Source organism: Babylonia areolata, chromosome 6, assembly GCF_041734735.1.
Source record: "Babylonia areolata isolate BAREFJ2019XMU chromosome 6, ASM4173473v1, whole genome shotgun sequence".
NCBI classification, from domain to species: Eukaryota; Metazoa; Mollusca; class Gastropoda; order Neogastropoda; family Buccinidae; genus Babylonia; species Babylonia areolata.
The window spans coordinates 53,555,045-53,569,022 of record NC_134881.1 but is presented as its reverse complement, the minus strand read 5'-3'; the positions used below and the strand labels follow the sequence as shown (position 1 = coordinate 53,569,022).

Here is a 13,978-nt window from a genome sequence, read left to right as displayed (position 1 = left end):
TGTTATTTTCATTATTAGTATTAGTATTATTCTTACAAGGAGGAAGGTGGCAGAATGGTTAAGACGCTCAGCTGCCAATACAGAGAGTCCGTGAGGGTGTGGGTTCGAATCCCGCTCTCGCCCTTTCTCCTAAGTTTGACTGGAAAATCAAACTGAGCGTCTAGTCTTTCGGATGAGACGACAAACCGAGGTCCCGTGTGCAGCACGCACTTGGCGCACTGAAAAAGAACCCATGGCAACGAGAGTGTTGTCCTCTGGCGAAATTACGTAAAATGAAATCCACTTTCATAGGTACACAAATATGTAAGCATGCACTCAAGGCCTGACTAAGCGCGTTGGGTTATGCTGCTGGTCAGGCATCTGCTCAACAGATGTGGTGTAGCGTGTATGGATTTGTCCGAACGCAGTGACGCCTCCTTGAGAAAGAGAAAGAGAAACTTACAACAAAATCAGTTATAAAACCGGTTCACCAATCTGTAGACAGAATCTCATTGTAATTAACTGATACTGAAATATTTGTTTAAAGTTTTCTTTCATGATATTATCCATCTATCTATCTATCTATCTATCTATCTATATAACAGAAAAATGTACAGAAAAATCTAACTAATATATTTAGAAACAGAAGGTATGCAAACAGCGTGAATCCGGCAGTAGAGACTCACGAAAATTTCATGATAGTTTTGAAGTATGTTGCTCATTTCAAACCACGTTCCAGCATGACAGTGTTGCAGTATGTTGCTCATTTCAAACCACGTTCCAACATGACAGTGTTGCAGTATGTTGCTCATTTTAAACCACGTTCCAACATGACATTGTTGCAGTATGTTGCTCATTTTTAAACCACGTTCTAACATGACAGTGTTGCAGTATGTTGCTCATTTCAAACCACGTTCCAACATGACAGTGTTGCAGTATGTTGCTCCTATTTCAAACCACGTTCCAACATGACATTGTTTCAACATGTTGCTCCTATTTCAAACCATGTCCCAACATGATAGTGTTGCAGTATGTTGCTCATTTCAAACCACGTTCCAACATGACAGTGTTGCAGTATGTTGCTCCTATTTCAAACCACGTTCCAACATGACAGTGTTGCAGTATGTTGCTCCTATTTCAAACCACGTTCCAACATGACATTGTTTCAACATGTTGCTCATTTCAAACCACGTCCCAACTTGCGAAAGAGAGGGCGGTATTCTCGGGTAAACACCTTTCAGAATTGTGTTTATACAGACATCTTCTGAAAAGAGGAGACATAAGAAGTTCTGCACGTTTTGTCACGCACTGAAGAATCCTGTCACATTTCTTGGGACATGGTTATAACAGCGGGCAAGCGGGAGAGGTGTCTCCTGTTGAATTCCATGTCGTCCTCCATTTGTCAGACAAACAGGACAAGAACAGTGGAAAGTTTGTGCGTTTTTGGCTGCGCACTTTCTTGACGTGACGTGAGAAGTCCGACTTCAAGTTGTGTGGGAGTTCAGCTAAGTCTCTCCCTCTCGGACTCTGTCTCTGTCTCTGTCTCTGTCTCTCTCTCTTAAACTAGCCGCCCCAGTTATCACGGACACATTAACGTACATTTTAAATCTGTGTATTGAAAAAAAAACACCCAACTACTTTCAGAACGCATTTAAGAAAACGAAAGTTATTCCTATTTACAAATCAGGGGACACCACTTATCCTTCAAACTACAGGCCAATTTTCATTATTTCTATTCTTTCGAAACCATTGGAAAAGTACATGAACAAGCAGAATTTTGTCTTGTCTTGTCTTGTCTCTCTCTCTCTCTCTCTCTCACACGCACGCACGTACGCACACATACACACACACGCGCGCGCGCACACACACGCGTACCCTCTCCCCTTCCTGTCCTGGGGTTATGAGTGAGAGCACACACACACACACACACGCACACACACGCACGCATGCACGCACGCAAAGACACACACACACACACACACACACACACACACACACACACACACACACACACACATCTCCACTAAGAGAAACCCCATACGTTTTCTTCGACACTATCATAAGTGTTGTCTTCGATTCGGGCGGAATAGAATCAGTTCAACACCGTTTCTTCAACGCTAAACGGCGCGCGGTCTTCGCTGTCAGCTGAACCCAAAAAACGGCTTAAATTAAACCGGCCAGTACCACAGCGAGTGGGAAATCCTGTAACACTCAGCGAGCACGAGCCCCCCCCCCCTCCCTGTTCAAACATGCCATGCCATCACGTAAGGTCCACGGGGGGGGGGGGGGAGTGACAGGTGGATGTTAGCTCAGTGTAGATAACGGGGGCGTTGAGACGTGAGATTTCGGGTGGGGTGGGTGGGTGGGTGGTAGGGTGGTGGTGGTGGTGGGGGGGGGGTACCGTTGATATACGACACGATGAGTGGTGTGTGTGTGTGTGTGTGTGTGTGTGTGTGTGTGTGTGTGTGTGTGTGTGTGTGTACCTGTGTGTGTGTGTGTGTGTGTACCTGTGGTGTGTGTGTGTGTGTGTGTGTGTGTCTCTCTCTCTCTCTCTGTGTACCTGTGGTGTGTGTGTGTGTGTTCGTGTGTGTGTGTGTGTGTACCTGTGTGTGTGTGTGTGTGTGTGTGTGTGTGTGTATGCGTGTGCGTGTGTGTGTGTACCTGTGTGTGTGTGTGTGTGTGTGTGTGTACCTCTGTGTGTGTGTGTACCTTTGTGTGTGTGTGCCTCTGTGTGTGTGTGTGTGTGTGTGTGTGTGTGTCTCTGTGTGTCTGTGTCTGTGTCTCTGTGTGTGTGTGTGTGTCTGTGTGTAAGGGGGGTGGATGGGTGGGTCTTTTTGTCAAGACAGCTCTCATTTGATTGCGGGGATCAGCACGATATCTCCTGTCGCTCACACTGGCTTTAGACTGTGAGGTGGGAAGATTTATTATTATTATTATTATTGTTATTGTTATTTTCATTCATTCATTCATTCATTCAGTCATTCATTTCTTATTATTGTCAACAATGGTGAAAGCCTTTTACTTGATTTTCTTCGAAAGCTATCACCTCCCATTTGACGTACTTTACAACCCGACTTACAGGGGCTATGTGAAATATTGCGGTATCTAATTCGCCCATCATTTCCCTGTTTATTGACTTTGTGTGTGTGTGTGTGTGTGTGTCTGTGTCTGTGTGTGTTTGTCTGTGTATGTCTGTGTCTGTGTTTGTGTGTGTTTGTGTGTGTGTGATAAGCAATATTTTGCTACAAACCCGTGTATTAGGGTTCACTTGAGTAGACCGAAAACGTTCAAAATCGCAACAGTAGCAACAACGAATTCTTTCGAAACATTTTATTTCGGAATATATACTCCAGTGAAGTTTCGATGAACCCACAGTTCATTCAATGGTACATAGATATGCCTTAAAGTTCAGTATCGCATGACGGAGGTAAAGGAAAATGAGTATACAGGGCTAGGAAGTCGGCAGTTTGTTTCAAGGGCAGTGAGACAAATCGATAAAAATCTTCTCTCCCCCCCCCCCACCCCCACCGCCGCACCCCCCACCCCCACCCCCAAAAACAACAGCTACAAAAACAACCACAAAAAAAAACACACAACAAAACAGCAACAGCAAACAAATTCCCTCCCAAGATAAAGAAACGTTTAACTCTTTCCATACGAACGGCGAAAGAGACGACGTTAACAGCGTTTCACCCCAATTACCATCATCAAAATATTGCAAGCGGAAGGCTCTTATACTGAAGACGTGAATGTTGACAAAGAATGCCACAATTCTGACGACGGAAGCTAAAGGTTGGGTCATTCAGACACCCACTGGACATCCGAGGGGTCTGTGTGGAGGAGAAGAGAGGACTGGCCGTACTGAGTGAGTTAAAGTGAGCTGAATGTGAATCTTGCACGTCTTTTCCACCTGTACACCCCCCAAAACTCTTGCAGTGCTGTATTGAAGCGAGACCCCCAAAAACGCAATCTTCACACAGAGTGAAAACCACTTATGTTCGTGAACAAAAAGACAAGGCTCGCATGTTCAAGACAGTGCAACAACTCCCCGCGCTCCCAGTGAACTCGCACACAAGTATCAAAAGCGGGAAGTGAAAAGGAACACCGCTTATAACCTGGTCGTGGATCGTCCAGCACCCTGGTGCCACGTGACACGCTGTGCGTAAAGCGTGCTGCATCCGGTCTGACGTTGCCGTCAGGGAGACAGAGAGAGGGAGAGAGAGAGAGAGAGAGAGAGAGAGAGAGAGAGAGAGAGAAAGAGAGAGAGAGAGAGAGAGGACAGAGACAGAGAGAGACACACACACACAGAGATAGAGAGAGAGGCAGAGAGAGAGAGAGAGAGAGAGAGGAAAGAGACAGAGACAGACAGACACATACATACACACACACACACACACACACACACACACACAGATAGAGGCAGAGACAGAGAGAGAGAGGCAGAGAGAGAGAGAGAGAGAGAGAGAGAGGAAAGAGACAGAGACAGAGAGAGAGAGACATACACAGAGAGAGACAGAGAGAGATAGAGAGAGAGCAGAGAGAGAGAGAGAGAGAGAGGGAGTCAGTCTTCCCCTTTTAACCCCTTATCTGCTGACCCATGATTAGTTAAACAAATCGCTGTGATATCAGTCTTAGTCGTTGCTAGTACCTGAAACGTCTTCGTGTGTATACGCACGCAGAAGATCAAAATACACACGTTAAAGATCCTGTAATCCATGTCAGCGTTCGGTGGGTTATGGAAACACATACCCAGCATGCACACCCCCCGAAAACGGAGTATGGCTGCCTGCATGGCGGGGTAAATAAACAAAACGGTCATACACGTAAAATGTTAAATATTACATGTCTGAGTCTTTGTGTGTGTGTGTGTGTGTGTGTGTGTGTGTGTGTGTGTGTGTGTGTGTGTGTGTGCGTGCGTGCCAGAAATCTGATTGAATGACACAGGAAACGAATGATGAGCGCCCAATGGCAGCCATCAGTTGGCTTTACCCAGGTAGGCAGCCTGTTGTGTAAATGACCCCCGTGTTTGTAAAGCGCCTGGGGCTTGGTCTCCGACCGAGGATAGGCGCTGTATAAGTATCCATATAAATCAATCAATCAGTTACGTCAAGACTTTCGGCATCCATTTTTTTTTTTCAAAGTGGTGTGATTGATTTTGCTGAAGAAAGGCAATGCGGATCCAAGACGATGAAGTCCAAATGACAAAGTTTTATGACAGTGAGACGACAGCGTCATCCGCCAAGGGGTTGAGCAAAACCAGACAGGAATAATAATAATAATAATAATAATAATGGTATTCATATAGCGCTGAATCTTGTGCAGAGACAAACCAAAGCGCTTTCGCACCAGTCATTCACACGCATGCATAACTCTAAAACTGTAGAAACTAAAGACAAGGAAGGGCTAGTTTGGGAAGAGGTGGGTTTTAAGGCCAAACTTGAAAGAGCTGAGAGTGGAGACTTGACGAAGCGAAAGAGGAAGTTCATTCCAACTGCAAGGTCCAGAGACAGAGAAAGAACGGCGGCCAACAGTGGAGTGTTTGAATCTGGGTATGCGTGAACAGAGTGGATCCGAAGCCGATCGTAGTGAGCGAGATGGAGTGTAGAGGTGAAGGCAGCCACAGAGATATAGGAAGGGGCAGTTTTGTGAATACATCTATAACACAGAGTGCTGATCTTGTACTTTATTCGGTGTGAGACAGGGAGCCAGTATTACAGGGCGGGTGACTCTGAACTGTGGGCACAGTTCAGTCAGTTCGTCACTCACCCCGAAAGGAACCTTTGTCACCGGAGGTCGATAAAATAATGTACCCGGATCCAACAAACAAATCCTTGCTTACGTGTTGAATATGCGTACACACACGCACACATACACGCGCACGCGTGCTCGTGCGCGGGCGCGCGCTCACACACACACACACACACACACACACAAATGCTCGTGTGTACGCATACACGTATACACACACTGACATATACGCACATACGCACGCACGCACGCACGCACGCATGAAAACACACACGCACATACACACGCACGCACACACACACCCACATCCACACCCACACCCACACATCTATACACACTCTGTCTCTCTCTCTGTGTCTCTCTCTTTCTCTCTCGGATACACACCTAGATGTACAATCGTATACTACCGCACGCGCGTACACACACAGACACATACACGCAATACTAATCTGCGCGTGCGTGTGTGTGTGTGTGTGTGTGTGTGCACGTGCGTGCATGCGTGTGTGTGTGTGTGTGTGTGTGTGTGTGTGTGTGTGAACAGGTAACGGGGATAGTTGGACGCGCAGAGTTGCTATCGTGTGTTGGTGTCATCCTGTCCATCATATGCTACGCAAGGTGAGTGTGATCCTTGTCGCTTTGCGTGCGTGCGTGCGTGCGTGCGTGTGTGTGTGTGTGTGTGCGTGTGTGTGTGTGAGAGAGAAATAGTTCATTTGCTTCCCCATGGTGAACGTGTTGCTTGAATTGTAAGGGAGGGGTGAGGACGAAGCCCCCTTCACTCGCGGTCTGTTCTGCCGGAACCGGAAATCAGTGTGCAGGAAATAGGAGCCGTTGGAGAAGAAACGGAATGAATGTGATGTTTTACGCCTCCGTCCTTGGATTTAACCTTTTCTTGTTCTCCTTCTCCTCCTCCTTCTCCTCCTTCTCCTTCTTCTGTTTGTTTTGGTTTGTTTTAATGAAATGTGACTGAGAATGTCCTCGCCCACCCCATATTATGATAGACAGACCACGCCTGTCCACTGCCGCCACACCCAAGCTTGTCGCTTCTCTCGTTCTCCGGGTCTCGCTTCCACTGTTGTGACCTCTCTTGTCTGGTGCTCTGCTTCGTCCATCAACTCTCTCTCTCTCGACAATAATGGCTTAGTCGCGGAGCCAGACTGAGTGAGCGTCCTTCCCAGAGTGGAGACCGCCACCACGTCCCTCAAATAAACAGCCCCCCCATGAATCTGCCGACACTGAAGACACTGACAGGACTCACCCCAAGCACGGAAGTGGAGGGTATCGAAACTGAGGTCACCATGACAGCAGGGCATGAAAGGCCACAGACTTTGAGACTGTTTTGTTTGGTCAGGTAATTAGAGCAGCACACCCAAAGACGCATCCTTGAAGTGGATGACACTCGACTGTGTGGTCCCAGTCTCCCCATTTAAGCCCACAGCACACTCAACTCTGGGTAGGAGCCGGCCACGGGCCGAAAAACCCACCTCCGCTGGGATTCGAACCCGCGTCCTCCCAGCCGTCAGTCCGCGACGCTAACCACTTCGCCACGGCGGTTGGTCAAAGTTGTTCCTTGCCTCCACCTGTGCTACACAACACCTCGCTTCGACCTACTCCTCACACACATCATCAGGTTCTCTTTTTCCAAGCAGTCTCTGCAGGATTGAGGGAATCCGTTCCACACCTGCATTCTGTGGGTCTACATCTAGTTCTTCCACGTGTTCTTCCTTCTGTGTGTGTGTGTGTGTGTGTGTGTGTGTGTGTGTGTGTAGTCTTGTTTGGTTTGAGTTATGAAAACGATGATGATGATAACATTACCACCACCACTCCCACCATCACCACCACAATCATTATCATTATTGTTGTTGTGTTTGTTGTTGTGGTGGTGATGATCGTAGTTTTTTTTTTTAAATTCAGTTACTGACATTATTTGCTTTATTTATTGTTGTTTGTTTTCTTTCATCCAATACAATGACGCTGCAACTTATAATTGACCCCCTTGACATAAGGGCTGTAGTTAGGCCAATGTCAATAAAAATAGCGTCTGAAAGCGAAAGTACTGTCTGTCTGCTTTGAAAGAGCTCCTTGTGTCCGCTAAAATCATCCATCCATCTGTCTATCTGTATATCTATCTATCTATCTATCTATCACCCTCCAGGTCAGCCCCCCCCCCTTCCCTGCCCCCCCCCCCCCCCCCCACCCAGCCCTCAGAAGAAAAATAGAAACCCACCTGTTTCAAAGGTGACGTTTCCTTTAGTTTGTTGCGGTTATTTTCCACCCGAAGTTTTATCAGCTTATGTAAAGCGTTCAAGTCTTTTTTTTTTTTTTTTTATATGTCCGGGTTGCTTCATTAATTCATCCTTTGGTGTGCATGCATGCGTGTGAGTGATGGATGATTATGTGTAACTTTTTTTTTTGGAGAGGTTTTTGCATACATAAATTGGGCATCGTAACTTAACTTTTATGACTATTTACCAGGGAGCATTTTCTCGAAGGAAAATAAAACCTATGGCCCTTATGATTTTCGTGTACACTTCATATCCGTTAAAAAATGTTGTTGTATTTCAGTGTTTGTTTGTGGGTGTAGGGTGGGGTGGGTGAGGTGGGGAGGGAGTGCTTGTGTGTGTGTGTGTGTGTGTGTGTGTGTGTGTGTGTGTGTGTGTGTGTGTGTGTGTGTGTGTTAACTGTCCTGTTTCAGTATTTGTTTAATGTTGCGGTTGTTTATGTTCACGACTTGTTGTTTGCACGTTTTCACACATACACTCTGTACATGAATGGAGCCTGCAGTTTTGTGTACATTTTCCTGTTTCAGTCGTTCTTGTGTGAGACATCATGCTGCTTTTCTGTGTACCTTGTCTATAAGATAGGTTGTTTGGTGTGTGTGTGTGTGTGTGTGTGTGTGTGTGTGTGTGTGTGTGTGTGTGTGTGTGTGTGTTTTAAACAACTAGAACTGAAGATTAGAACCGTTTTAACATTTTACGTTTTAACTCTTATCTAACAGGTTCCCGCATCTTCATGTGTGGATTCTATCACCCCCAGCCCCCCCCCCCCACCCACCCACCGACCCCTAATCAATCCCTCCCATTCTATTCTTCATAATCCTGGTAGTTCTTCAGTGTTAACCTCCCTCGTCTTGCATTGCGCGTGCTAAGACTATGCTCAACGAACGAACGTACAAAATGTACGTTGAAAATGAAAAGTGGCGTGTATGATATTCAGACTACACTGGTGTTAAAGAAATATGGGTTTAAAAAAACTTCTGGTTGTATTGTGGTGTACACTGAGGCAGGAAAGGCGTGCACGCTCACGGGCACATGCGATCGCACGCGCTCACACACACACACACACACACACACACACACACACACACACACACACACACACACACACACACACTCACTCTGTCTCTCTCTGTGTGTGTGTGTGTGTGTGTGTGTGTGTGAGAGAGAGAGAGCGAGAGGTCTAGTGAACTGGGACTACTATGGAAATGATGTTTGCGAAGGAACACATGAACTGCCCCACCTCTGTGGCTCAGAAGGTTAGAATTCAACCCGAAGCACGGAAATCATTGTGGGAGTGTTCTGGCCACGATCGGCTTCAGAGAGAAGTGAGCAATGCTACCGCTCAGATGGGAGACTGGGACAACATGGTGGAATATATCCATTGTCTTGGATGTCTTCAAGGATGTTCCCGATGAGTAAAGCAGGTTGTGTACATCTTCCTGGACTGGCTGATATCCGGATATGCTCTGTCTGTCTGTCTGTCTGTCTGTCTCTCTCTCTGTCTCTGTTTCTGCCTCTCTCTCTCTCTCTCTCTCTCTCTCTCTCTCTCTCTATATATATATATATATATATATACATGTATGTATGTTCACGTCCGGATCCCGAAGATGCTTTTGTATGGCCAGCTGAAGGAAGGCCACCGTGAACTTGGAAGACCCTGCAAGCGCTTCAAGGACACTTTGAAGACAAACCTCAAAGCCTGTGACATGGACATCGCTTCCTGGGAAACAGATGCCCTTGACCGCTCTCGCTGGAGGATGCTGTGCTCTAGTGGCATAAAGACGTTTGAAAACAAGAGAACGCTGGCCATTAAGGAGAAGCGTGAGCGAAGGAAGCAGGGCTCGACTTCTGGAGACGTTGTCCCTTGCAACACCTGTGGGAAGTGCTGCGCATCCAGAATCGGCCTTTCCTCGCATATGAGGACACACACCGACAGATAAGCCTGCCTGCCTACTCATCCGTCGGACCGACGGGAGACTTCGTCATGTATGTATGTATGTATTATAGTCAGTCGTGTCCGACTGTGGCCATCAGAACAGCAGAGGAGGCAACTGCTGTCACAACTACCTGGGCTAGAATTTGAATATGGTAGTGTCTTGCCCAAGTTACATCCCAACTCTATCGGCCAAGAGGGTTTTAGGACAGTCGGCGTTGGGATGGTTCCCAAAGGCCAACTAGCCCCCAAGGTTGACGGGCGCAATAGTCGAGTGGTTAAAGCGTTGGACTGTCAGTCTGAGGGTCCCGGGTTCGAATCACGGTGACGGCGCCTGGTGGGTAAAGAGTGGAGATTTTTACGATCTCCCAGGTCAACATAATGTGCAGACCTGCTAGTGCCTGAACCCCCTTCGTGTGTATATGCAAGCAGAAGATCAAATACGCACGTTAAAGATCCTGTAATCCATTTCAGCGTTCGGTGGGTTATGGAAACAAGAACATACCCAGCATGCACACCCCCGAAAACGGAGTATGGCTGCCTACATGGCGGGGTAAAAACGGTCATACACGTAAAAGCCCACTCGTGTGCATACGAGTGAACGCAGAAGAAGAAGAAGAAGAAGAAGAAGCCCCCAAGGTTGCAGCACTAAGAGCCAGTGTAATCATGCTACCTAGTTAGAGAGTTATAGTCCTTCACGAAAGACTAAGCTGTAAACGACTTCCCGCTGAAATGGAGAAATCATTGATCATACAGCTCTATATACAAGAAGCATCGAATACGCTTCTGACATGTAGTCCCACGTGATACAGACCTCTGCAGTATCGTCGTTATCATGGACTGTTGTGATACAAATCTTACTGCGAAACAGAAAATTGATGTTCTCACTTTGTGATGTCCTCATTCCCAACTCTCTCGCTCTCCAGAAAAAAGAAAGAAAAGAAAAGAAAAAGAAAACAAAAAAACAAACTTCGACTAGCTTACGTATTTTCAACGATGCTATTTGCATACTGGAAACATTTTATTATATATTTCACGACTGACTTGGTCGCTTTCATTGAAGTTGCATAGAATGTATGATTGATGTGGACAAGGGCAGCAGAGCCTCCTGAGGAGTCTTTGTACAGATTTCACGCTGTATCGGAAGTCTCATTTCCACCTGAATTGCCGCTCACTTGAGCGAATGATGTCGACTTTGCCACGCACTCGCTGTACCGACCGAAACGTTAAATTTGCAAGCCGGGAGTGATTATGTGTGCAGTATGTGGGTTGGGGCAGTCTACAGTGTTTGTCGGTTTCGTGGGGGGGTTACCACCCTCTCTTTACCTTCTCCTCTCTTTTCCTTTCCTCCTCCTTCTTCTTTTCTCTCTCTCTCCTTCTTTTTCTTCGTCTTTTCTCTCTTGTTCATTTCCTTTCACTCGAGGCTTCCCCCACAGGAGTCCAGGTGAGATACGGAATAGTGTTTTTGTCAACTGTCCGCCTCCTCGTCCTTCTTGTCCCATTTATTTAAATCCCCCTCCCCCCTCCTCCCCCCCCCGCCCCCTCAGCCCCGCCCCTTTCATGTCATGTTTCGGTATCTTTCTCCCTCAAGAGTCAGCAGGCAAAGAAGTCGTGGGTTTGCATTAGAAAGGGTAAAGTTTCCATGTCAAAAGGCGACTTTGTAAAGAAGGTCGGTGATCCGACCAAAAGCCGGAGTCTTCTTTTGTCAGTCTTTGACGCAAGGGTTTTTTTTATGGAGGACTTGGAGGCAGAATAGCGTCACGTGAATTGAATGACGTAGTCAGCGTTTTTTTGTTTTTTTTTAAATTTTTATTTTGAATTCCTTTTCATATAAATGGAACAGGGGCAGGGTGGGAGGTGTGTTGGAGGAGGAGGAGGAGGAGGAGGAGGAGAGAGAGAGAGAGAGAGAGAGAGAGAGATGACATTGAATGAAATGTTTAAATGTTTTTCGGCAATGGACACATACACAGTTAAGGGGGGTGGGGATGAAATAACTAATAGCTAAATAAATAAGTCCCATAAAAGGAAAGATACTATGTTACACAAGAGAACTGGAATTGGAAAGTATTCATAAAGGCCAAAGCCCCATATGAAGGGGTTTGAACACAACGTCTTTTTATATTAAAAAAAAAAATTAGCGAGGAAGAAAATAGTATATATATATAAGCCAGGATATAAACATGAAAACATAAGTGCCGGATTGGATACAACATAAGCAGTGATTATCAATATTACATATTATAACAGTAATACCACTACATCACAGGTCATGAGCTAACAATTTCTCTTCTTTTGTATTTGTATTTCTTTTTATCACATCAGATTTCTCTGTGTGAAATTCGGGCTGCTCTCCCCAGGGAGAGCGCGTCGCTACACTACAGCGCCACCCATTTTTTTTTTGTATTTTTTCCTGCGTGTAGTTTTATTTGTTTTTCCTATCGAAGTGGATTTTTCTACAGAATTTTGCCAGGAACAACCCTTTTGTTGCCGTGGGTTCTTTTACGTGCGCTAAATGCATGCTGCACACGGGACCTCGGTTTATCGTCTCATCCGAATGACTACCGTCCAGACCACCACTCAAGGTCTAGTGGAGGGGGAGAGAATATCGGCGGCTGAACCGTGATTCGAACCAGCGCCCTCAGATTCTCTCGCTTCCTAGGCGGACGCGTTACCTCTAGGCCATCACTCCACTAGTGGAATGCTCGGAAAAGAATACAGCCAATTGTTTATTACAAGTTTATTTCTAACAGCCAGAAGTAATGAAAGTTTAAAGTCACTATGGTTTTTATAATACTTGGCTGGTATAAAGTGAAATCTAAGATCATCAAGGGCAGGACAACAGAGTACAAATGAACCTCAGTCTCAGTGGCATTTCTGCATAATGGGCATTTCATCATATTCACATTGTGTTCTTTGTATCTGAAACTATGTACCGCAATATCAGAAATTCCAAATCGAAATCTTGTTTGCATATACCTTACATATCTATTTAGATCAATCATAAGGTAAGGTTCTGTGTGTGATTGGTTTTAATTTTTGTGTACTCTAAGATTCTATCGCTATAATTAACTCCCTCCATACGAACGGCGAAAGAGACGACGTTAACAGCGTTTCACCCCAATTACCACCATCCAAATATTGCAAGCGGAAGGCTCTTGTACTGAAGAGGTGAATGTTGACAAAGAATACCACAATTCTGACGACGGAAGCTAAAGGTTGGGTCATTGAGACACCCACTGGACATCCGAGGGGTCTGTGTAGAGGAGAAGAGAGGACTGGCCGTACGGAGTGAGTTAATGTGACTATTCCACTTCTGCCAACCACACTCGACAAGTTTTTGATTAAACAACTTTATAAAAGGGTTAACACAACCCACCCCCTGATTTTCCCATACGAAAAAGAAACCACACGTCGCTAGTGTATCACGAACCTTAGAAGCCCAGTTTGTTTTTCCTTTGTTAGCTAAACATAAAAGCATTTTATTGGCCTGGAAAGGTAGCCTGATTTCTTCCATTCAGTTTCAACCAATATCGAATAACAGATATGCCTGAGCTAACAGTTAATGGAAACCTGTTTAATTCGCCATCTATAATTCTGATCTATCCATTCTTGAAGTCTCGAATTTATAATAATAGAACTAAAATGCTTACTTCTTATGCCAGACAACGAAATACCTCTATAATAATTTGGATAATTGACATTGCCTTTTTTGAATAAAGGAAGAATAATAGATTCTTGCCAGTTGTCAGGGTATTCACCAGTATCAAACAATACATTAAAATATTTCACCAGAAAGTCAACCACTACATCATCAGCGTTTTTAAAGAGTTCACCCGATCACACCATCAGATCCTGCTGCCTTACCACATTTTAACTTCTTTTTTTTTTTTTTTTTCAAAAATATAGAAATCATCACTTCCTCTTTGGATATAGATCGATTCAATACATAACAATAATCAAACTCATCAACAACATACTCATCATCACATTCATTCATGTTGAATACAACATTAAGATTGTCACTATCTGAAGACACATTCAC

At 45.3% G+C, this 13,978-nt stretch overlaps 1 protein-coding gene across 1 annotated transcript in view; it reads left to right on the top strand.

Annotated features, from left to right (window-relative positions):
- LOC143283145 (protein O-mannosyl-transferase TMTC1-like) overlaps positions 1–13,978 on the top strand; it is a 114,457-nt gene that overhangs the window by 42,160 nt on the left and 58,319 nt on the right. Inside the window, exon 3 of the mRNA XM_076589288.1 lies at positions 6,269–6,342. Coding sequence (XP_076445403.1) covers positions 6,269–6,342 — 74 coding nt within the window. The remainder of the gene's footprint in view (positions 1–6,268; positions 6,343–13,978) is intronic.